General features: G+C 41.8%; 1 protein-coding gene across 1 annotated transcript; it reads right to left on the bottom strand.

The window, feature by feature from the left end:
• Nucleotides 1–6,193: 6,193 nt before the first annotated feature.
• On the bottom strand, nucleotides 6,194–9,320 carry LOC147903646 (pentatricopeptide repeat-containing protein At1g15510, chloroplastic-like). The gene is made up of 2 exons (XM_087372645.1): nucleotides 9,149–9,320; nucleotides 6,194–8,989 (listed from the first exon to the last, which is right to left on the bottom strand). Exon 2 carries the CDS (start codon nucleotides 8,779–8,781, stop codon nucleotides 6,601–6,603), a length of 2,181 nt encoding a protein of 726 aa, XP_087228771.1. The 5' UTR covers nucleotides 8,782–8,989; nucleotides 9,149–9,320; the 3' UTR covers nucleotides 6,194–6,600.
• Between the last annotated feature and the right edge of the window lie 274 nt (nucleotides 9,321–9,594).

The following is a 9,594-nucleotide window of genomic DNA, read 5'->3' as shown; positions in this document are numbered from 1 at the left end:
AGAAATCATAGTCCCACGGTAATGAATGCTACTGAAAATAGAACCTGAGATGCCTCAAAATATGGGCGCCATTGCATAATTGGACTCAGTAAGAAAATTTGCAAATATCTCTCTTCTATCAGAACTCCAAAATCCCAACCGATGAGTGAGAAATGGGAGTCAACACTTATCCACTGCCATGTGGCATAAATCTAAGGTTTCAAAACCTTAGAATGAAAAATGCATAACAGACGAAATCGAATACACAGAGATCTATAACTTTGAAAATCCTCCACCGAATCACATAAGAACTGATAGGTACGGATTTTTGGGCGTCCGGAATGCAATGGGATACACGGTTTTAAAAACTGTAGTCTCAATCACTGGGTTCAACACACGGACTGAAAAACTTTTTTGGAAACAGAGCTATTTGTAAACTCCACCGGAGTGCAAATGATGAGCAACATAGAAGTTTCAGGACCTCCTGAGTCCACCAGAACTGACAGATCTGCAAATGGTTTCTCCAAACTTGAGTTCCAACACCTGGGCAGAAAAACGCAGAAACTGACACAGTGAGTCAGAAATCCAACAAAATGATCCCAGATTCAAGAATGAAGGTTTTTCCAAGCTCCTGAAGTGAAGTGGACACCAAAAGCAAGCAATAGTTGCCTCTACAAGTCAATACGGAGTCTCTGTCATTGAACAGAACAGGGAAAAACTCAAAAAACGACTTTTTCTTTGAAAACACTTAACAGGCTCTCAAAACCACTTCGCAAAACCAAAGTGACTTTTCCAAAGGTTCTTCCAAGGTCCCTACACACTCGGATGCAAGTAAAGTCACCCACAAAGCTTCTCCTTCCTCCCACAGAGTTACTGAGCTTCAAGCATTCACGCACGCTCAGCTAGATCACCCAAGCTCTAATACCAGTTGAGAGTGCTCTCAATGGAAGCAAGAACGGAAGAGGGAGAGAGAGAAACAGAGAGCCACACAAGTTTTGGTGGGTGCATAACCACCCTAATCTTCTTTTTCATTCATTTATATATGTGTTTGAGTATTGTACGTAACCTGGGTAAAGGCACAGTGACCTTTAACCCCCACATTTACGTGGCAATGTTTTCTTTCCATGTGGCAAAGAAACCAAGTCCCAAGTCTTATTATTCATGAGTGAATTCATCTCTAATTGCATAGCATACTCCTACTTGCTCTGATCCTCGTACATATCATAGCCTCCTTGTAGTAAGAAGGGTGCCTGCAATCAATAAGCATTACATAGTCTGCCCCTGGAACAAATCTCTTAGGCGGTCTAGACACTCTAGCTGATCTTCTCAAGGGCATTTCAGCTTGTTGTCCCACCTACATATCAGCCAAATTTGGCTCATCATTGCCACCAATAGATGATTCATCATCTGTCCTTGATTGTGTACCTATGGGAGTACTTGGGGGGCACCATTTCCTGCACATTTGGTGCATGGACGACTTGTTGTCTATCAACATATGTAGGTTGATTCACACCTGGAAAGTAATTCTTCTCATTTCCACATCCCTCATGGGTGTCTTATGCAACTTCTTCTCATTAAAGAACACATCATGGATTTGTATAATCTTCTTTGCTTCTAGATCCTAGAGATGATAGCCCATCTAAGTAGACTAGATATGAAGAGAATGTCATTGTCAACTATCATTAGTGATGACTGCATTGATCTCCTCGATCTTCACTTTTCCTTTGTCCTCCCTGGGACTCTCTTCCTTCTTATTTACACCCCAATTTGCATTCTTTTTCTTATCCTTTTGCTCCCTTTTCAGCTTGTAGCAATCCTTTTTCATGTGGAATTTCTTGCTACCATAGTGGAAACACTCAATGTTTTGAGTCTTGGATTTGCTACAAGACTTCCCTCTTTCTTGACACTTCCCCCTGAACTGTGGTTTGCCCCTTTGCACATTTAAGGCTGCATCCTACTTGTTGCCATCCATAGACTTCCGTCTAATCTCCTCAGCCAACAAGCTACCCACAACATCATTCTAAAGCTGGCTGAAAATAATATTGAATTAAATCAAGTGAAAAGCAATGGAGACCCCTTCCTTCATCTGCAGTTCAAACCACCTCTTCATGAGGTAACCTTTGTTAGAGGAAGTTTCCTTCTCATAAGTGGCACATAATTTCTTTTGTAAATCTTTCCTAGTCTGCTCATTTAATATTATGAAATAAACTGACTCTGTAAGATGAAGTCTAACAGTAGACTTTGCTAATACATCCAACTCATTCTGATCATCCTCACACATAGTTGCACGCTTAGCTGGCAATCCCTACCAAGGGTTTAATCTGCTTCTTTTGAATAAGCACATCCATTATCTTTTCTTTCTACAAAGAAAAGTTTGTCCCATTAGACTTTTTAATGCTGAAAATCTCCTTTTCTGACATGGAAGAGGATGCCATGATGCAAATAAAGAAAAATCCCAAATGCTAGTACCGATAAGAGTGAAATCATAGCAAACTCTAGGTGCACCCAAATGTTTATGCCAAAATGGTATCACCAAACCTCAAAGGCTCAAAGCATCAAAAGGCATCTAACTCATGTGCATTACTATGCACCCATATAAGCAAATTTGGCCCAAAAGAAAATGTCAACCTGCAATGATAAAACAATGGCAAACCCAATGCCAACAATAAGAGCCAAATTCCTCAAGCATAAACAATATCCAATGGCATAAGCATCAATAATGTCTTGTCCAAGAGAGCATAGCACTATCAGTGCATCAATGGCAATATGTCAAAGTTGTCCCTCAGCGTAAAATAGCATCTGTGTGCTAAATGTCCATCAATAAAGCATCCCACAAGGCAATCTAGGCATATCAATGCATCCAACAAGGATTGCAATGCATCCAAATGACCTATAAAGCATCCATTGCAACCTAATGCAAACCACAAATGAGTGCACATGGGTCAAACTGTAAGCAGAGTGATTTGCATAAGGTATATCCAAGAAACCATGGCCCCACGGCAATGGTCACTAGTGAAAATAGAGTTTGAGATGCCTTAAAACATGGGTGTCACTGCATAATCGAACTCAGTACAATAAAATCTGCAATATCTCTCTGCTATGAAAACTTCAAAGTCCCAGTCCATGAATGGAAAACGGGGAGTCAACACTTGCAATTGACCTGTAATAAAAAAATCAAAGGTTTGAACTGGATTTTTAAGAGAGAAATAGACGATTCGACATCTCACAGAGATGGAACTTATCCAAACTCCATGGAATCATGCAAGAGCTGATAGGTAGGGGTCTTTAGGCCTCCGAAATGCAATGGAACAAATGGTTTTAGAAACTGTGGTCCCAATCACCGGGTCTAACACACGGACCAAAAAACGTTTTTGCAAACAAATCTGTTTGTAAACACCACCAGAGTGTGAATGATGAGCAACACAAAAGTTTTAGGAATTCCTGAGTCCACTAAAATTAACAGATCTGTGATTCAAACTTGAGTTCCAACACACGGGTAGAAAAACGTTGAAGCAAAGACAGTGAGTCAGAAATCCAATGAAATGATTCCCAATTCAAGAATGAAGGGGTTTTCGAACTCCCAAAGTGCAATGGACACCAAAAGCAGGAAATTGTTGCCTCTACAGGTCATTCTCGACTCTCAGTTGTTGAAAGGAACTAGGGAATCATCAAAAAACGTTTTTCCCTCCAAAACCACCCGTAGGCTTAGCAAAAACCCACTCAGAGAACTTTCCAAAGGTTTCTGCAAGGTCTTTGCATACTAGGATGCAAGTAAAGTCACCCAATGGAGCTTCTCCTTCATCTCACAGAGCTATAGCAGTAGAGTTTGGGCTCTAGGCACACACCCGGGCTCAACTAACAGAAGCGAAATGGAAGAGGGTGAGAGAGAGGGTGAGCCAGAAGAGAGCCACACAAGTTTTGGTGGGTGCAGAACACCCTAATCTTCTATGTCATCCATATATATGTGTGTTTGAGTATTGTACATAATTGGGGTTAAGGTACACTGGCCTTTAAGCCCCACAAAGGGTCATGAAGAGGGTAATTGAAAATTATCCTCTTAAGATGCAAAGGGTCATCAATGCACATTTTGCATCATAGATGTGTGACAAATTGGCAAGGCCTTAGTGTGGCCACCCTTCACACGTGCTTTTCTTTGTAGTGTTCATGAAGGCATGTTGGTGAAGGCAACATCATAATGTATATTTTTGTAACATGTCATTTCCTAAGTCATAGATAAAGTAGTAGTGTTTGCCTAGTAAAGCTATCTAGGAGGAGAGAGTATTGACTATCCAGGAAATTCATGGTAGAAAGCTAAGTTATGAAACTCCACCCAATATGACAAAGAAAAGAAAAGGTCCTTGATGAAGGGCACTCAAAGTAAGATGATCTCCGAAAGTTAAAAAAGAGGCAAGATATAGAATAGATCCAGCAACCTGGAGCTCAAAATGTGAACTATGGCATGGCTAAATATTTGTTGAATATGAGTTAGGGTTGAGTACATTGCTAAATATGGTTGAATAGAGAGTAGGCTTAATACATTGATAAATATTCTAGAATAATGCATGGTGCTGCTGAATATTGTCAAATATATTTAGTATTATTGAATATTGTTTAATATAGAGTATCTTATGGAGAGAGCAACATGGAAGATGATGACTCACCTAAATCAATGACCGAGCACCCAAATCAAAGTGCACATGGGGGAGGCTTGTTGGGGGCGGGGGGGCGGGGGAGGGGGGGGGCAATAGTAGCATGGAGAAGGGGAAGAGTAGGTTACATGAGCATGGAGCAAAAAGTGGTACCAAATCATAGTACACACTTGGAGTGGAAAGCAACAAAATCATAAAGAACGAGGGAATGATGAGGAAAAGGACTTTAAAGAAGAGTTACAATTGGTACTATAGTTGGGATTTAGTATAAGGCATGAAATTTCAAAGGCTAGTATGGGGGATGCAAAGTTTTGGATAAAATTGGTGGTGATGGTTTTCCTCCTCGAACCATACACACCACCAAATTGGGCTTCTTGGTGGTCCCCACACAAGTCCTACGAGGCCTAACATCTTAGAAAAAACCAAATAGCATGCCAACAGGTTTGATGCTATGGATTATGAAATGTAGACAACTTTCAAATTCCCTATGGCCCCATTCATTGCAAGGAAGTGCATGGAAAAGAAAGCAATGCACAATTTGGATTTATTCAAAGGCCGATGTACATGTATTGATTGAAAATTAAATTCCATTTTAGGGTGAATTAATCACCAAAAATCAATATTTTAATACCACCATGCACAATTTGAGGTCTATTTTTTCAAATCTTTCTAGTTGCAAACAAAACTTAATAAAGTTATGGTGTGTCCTTGAATGTACACATGCGATTCAATTGCCATATTGCACACCACCTAAACCATGCGAAATGTTATTAATGGGTTGTTACTTTAGTAATGGAAAAGCACACATAATGGGCTATCTATTTTGTTAATGAGAAAGCTCAAGTAATTCAATTTTTGCTTGCATGTATATGAAGAACAAATTTTGCAATGGTTTAATGATCTTACAATGAAATTTTGGTCTCATATTCAAGTTTTGAATGTGTACATTAGTTGATACTGATAACTTGCTCGATCCATAACTTGTATTATGTAACAAAATTTGACAAGCTTCCTATGCAATAAACTCCTTGAAACTCACAAAAGATGGCTATACCCAATTATGCTTTGGCCCAAATATAACATCATTTAATTTAGACATTGTTAATGTGCATCTGTTAAGAGAGCATGTGATATGCAATAGTTTAAAAACCATTTTGGCCCAAATATAACATCATTCAATCTTAAAATTTTAATGGTGTGAAATACATTCAATTGTTAAATAGAACATAATAAAACATGTCGAGACCAAATCGCAAGCATAATCTAAGCCAACAAAAATGCGATATTTTCCCAAATCCATATGTTTGATCTTTATTTTCTAAGGAAATACATGTGGATTTAATGAGGGACTATAAGGTGTGATGCACTCAGAATAGAAAAGAATAGTGCAAAGTACACATCTTGGACAAGACCGTGCTTAATGGCACGTTACATTCGAAAGGGGACATACTTGATCACGATGGTACATTAGTAGTTATTGACAACAAAAACAAGTAAGCCATCTTGCCCTAAATTGTTGATAATTTAGTGTATGATTTGGAACCAGTTTGCACTTTAGTTTCACACATTACATGTTATTCATGTCATTGATGCCATAATAGCCATTATCATGCATCATTACACCCACCTATGAGTGCATGTATTGGTACATCGTTTACAACACATACAACGATATCTTGGTCATTTGGTATCAGATTTTAGTGGAGTCTTCACTGTCACATTCAGGACATCATATGCCACGCTTTAAATCTATTGTTGCTATGTTTGGCATATTTGGACAAAAGCATGACTGATGCAATAATTTTGACAGTTTGTGCAACATATTGGTCTACATTTTTTAGTTGTTTTCACCAGCCTCTTTTGTTCAGTGCAAAGAGCATTCTTTGACATGGGTGTCCTCTTACGTGTATTGAAAAGGGCGCACACAGAAGACAACTTCTCACTGTGTCCACATAACAGATCTTTATTTGCATCAATGGATGTGTCTCATGACACCCAATTCTCCTAGGACATACCCTTCCACCCTCGAGAGAGAGCAGTTAGCTTTGCTTATATATTTTTGCTTCAGGGATGCCTCATCTCCCCACCAAAATGAATGCACATTACCACCAATGTCGGTCCACCAACTCTGTCCGCACTTCCTCCATACTTGTTCTTTCACTGTAATTGCCTCAACCTTCTTCTCTTCCTCGTGCATATGAGCATCTGCATAGATGCTAGACATCAAAACATAAGCTGCAGCATCCTTTTCATCCAATTGCACTGCATGTTCAAATGCCAGTCTTCCAAGAGCCACATTACCCCACTTTCGACAAGCACCCAAGACCGCAAGCCACACCACAATATTAGGATGAAAAGGCATCTTCTTCACCAGTGCTAGTGCCTCCTCTAATCGGCCTGCACGGCTGAGGAGATCGATCATGCCAGCGTGGTGCTCAATATTTGGAATGATACCATAATCTTTGCTCATCGCCTCAAAGTACAGTTGGCCCTTATCCACTAGGCCCATGTGACTGCAAACAGTAAGCAAAATAGAGAATGTGACCCCATCTGGCTTCACCCGTTCTCCTCTCATTCTCTCAAGCATATGGAAAACAATTTCACTTTCCCCTAGCTGGGCGTATCCTGCCATTAGTGCAGTCCACGAGACCACACCTCGAATTGGCAGCTTGCCAAACACTTCCCATGCTTCTACAATTGCGGCACATTGGGCATACACATCCACCAAGGTGCTGCCAACAAAAGGATCTCTTTCCAGCCCATTTCTGGCAATTTCGGCATGTATTTCTCGGCCCTTGCTTATGGCTCCTATGCTGCCACAAGCTTTCAAGCTGCAAACAAATGTGGCAGCATCTGGAGAGAGACCCTCCAGTTGCATATGTTTGAAACAGTTTAATGCATCCTCAGCAAGCCCATGCTCAGCATATCCTGCCAGTAGTGCAGTCCACGAGACCTTGTTTCGAAGTGGCAGCTTGTCAAACGCTTCCCGTGCTTCTGCAAGCGAGCCACATTTCGCATACATATCCACCAAGGTATTGCTAGTAGCAAGGTCTCTTTCCAATCCGTTTTTGGCAATCTCGGCATGTATTTCTCGGCCCTTGTTTATGGCTCCTATGCTGCCACAAGCTTTTAGGCTGCAAACAAATGTAACAGCATTTGGAGAGAGACCCTCTAGTTGCATCTTTTCGAGACAGTTCAGTGCCTCCTCACCAAGTCCATGCTCGGCATAACCTGCCATTAGTGCGTTCCACGAGACCTCGTCTCGAACTGGTAGCTTGTCAAACACTTCCCGTGCTTCTGCAAGCGATCCACATTTCGCATACATATCCACCAAGGTGTTGCCAGCAAAAGGATTTCTTTCCAACCCCTTTTTGGCAATATCTGCATGTATTGCTCGGCCCTTGTCTATGGCTCCTATGCTTCCACAAGCTTTCAAGCTGCAAACAAATGTGACAGCATCTGGAGAGAGACCGTCCAGCTGCATCTGTTCCAGACAGTTCAGCACTTCCTCACCAAGCCCATGCTCGGCATATCCTGCCATTAGTGCATTCCATGAGACCTCGTTTCGAACTGGTAGCTTGCCAAATGCATCTTGTGCATCTGCAAGCAAGCCACATTTGGCATACAGATCCACCAAGGTGCTACCAATAAAAAGACCTTTTTCCAGCCCCTTTGTGGCAATCTCAGCATGTATTTCTCGTCCTCTTTCTGCATCTTTCAGCCTAGAACAGGCCTTCAGTACGGCCACAAAGGTATAATCATTAGGATGTACAGAGTCCTCTTGCATTTTCTGGTAGAGGTTGAGGGCGTGTTGTGATTGCCCACATTCAGTATAACCCAAAATGAGAGAAGTCCAAGAATATACATTTCGATAAATCAATTTGTTAAAAACCTGCTGAGCATCGTCCATGCTTCCAACTTGGACCAACATTGGGACAAGGTAGTTCCCGAGAGAGCCATGGTCTTCCAGCCCATTTTTTTTCAAGTAGGCATACAAGCGCTTGGTACTCGCTAGAGTTTTCAATGTTCTGCATTTATGCAATATGCATGTAAGATTTTGAACTGAAGGCAGCTGGGGCAGCTGTTCCATAGACACGAGTGCCTCCTCTAAGTCGAGCATTTCGGAGCGCTTGTTCTTGTGATTTAGATGCATTTACCTTCATGACGCCAACCATGCCATATTCCCCCACCAAGCCACTGTGGTGGGCCTGACCAGTGGATGCGTGGGTCTTTTCCTCGAGCCTGTCTTCACCCCAGCCTAGATTGTCCCAGCCGTCGATCCATAGTGACTCCCTGGTAATCTTATGTCTGAGTCTCGAGATATTGGGTTTGTCTCTTGTTAAGAGAGTGCCCACCTTTACCTGTGCGAATCATTCAGTTCGGACTACTTACTTTGCACTCACACCAACTGGAAGGGATCCGTGACGTATTTCTTCCATAAACACTACATTCCTGCGAAGCATGACAGTAACGAAAACCAAGTGCGGGGAAAAAAAACTAATCGGTAACGGTCTCCTTACCCGATTATATAACTAAATTACCCATGTAAGGCCGGTGGAAAAAAACATAGCTGCGACCGGTGCCACAAATGGCAGTGAATGAATATTCCTCCACCATTCAGAGAGTGAGGACTTGATTGCCCGGGGATCTTTCCCCTCTTCCTGTGTGTATGTATGTACTGATAATTGGAAACGGAAGGCATTCCAGGACAGATTCCGATCTCTTGGCCGAAATGCCTCATTCCGGCTTGTTCCTCCACGTGGAGGGCCAGAGCGACGTGGCATGGTATGCCGATGATATGGCAGACATAATCGCCACATGGTGCAATATGACAAGCGGCTTGCTCCACTTGGGGGCGTGGGACTCCAGGCTCTAGAGCAACTATTGAGCGGCGTGCTCGATTCTACAAGGCTTGGCCTCCAGGAGTCTTCACATCTTCACTCCGCGAGGGATTCCCTGGTTGTAT

Source organism: Dipteris shenzhenensis, chromosome 3, assembly GCF_047967505.1.
Source record: "Dipteris shenzhenensis isolate YYH24624 ecotype China chromosome 3, Dip_SZ_1.0, whole genome shotgun sequence".
NCBI classification, from domain to species: Eukaryota; Viridiplantae; Streptophyta; class Polypodiopsida; order Gleicheniales; family Dipteridaceae; genus Dipteris; species Dipteris shenzhenensis.
Note: the sequence above shows the minus strand (reverse complement) of the source record. Positions and strands in the feature narration are given on the sequence as shown.

Excerpts from the sequence above, each read along its gene's own strand:
- LOC147903646 (XM_087372645.1), bottom strand. The coding sequence starts at position 8,781 with ATGCATCTAAATCACAAGAACAAGCGCTCCGAAATGCTCGACTTAGAG.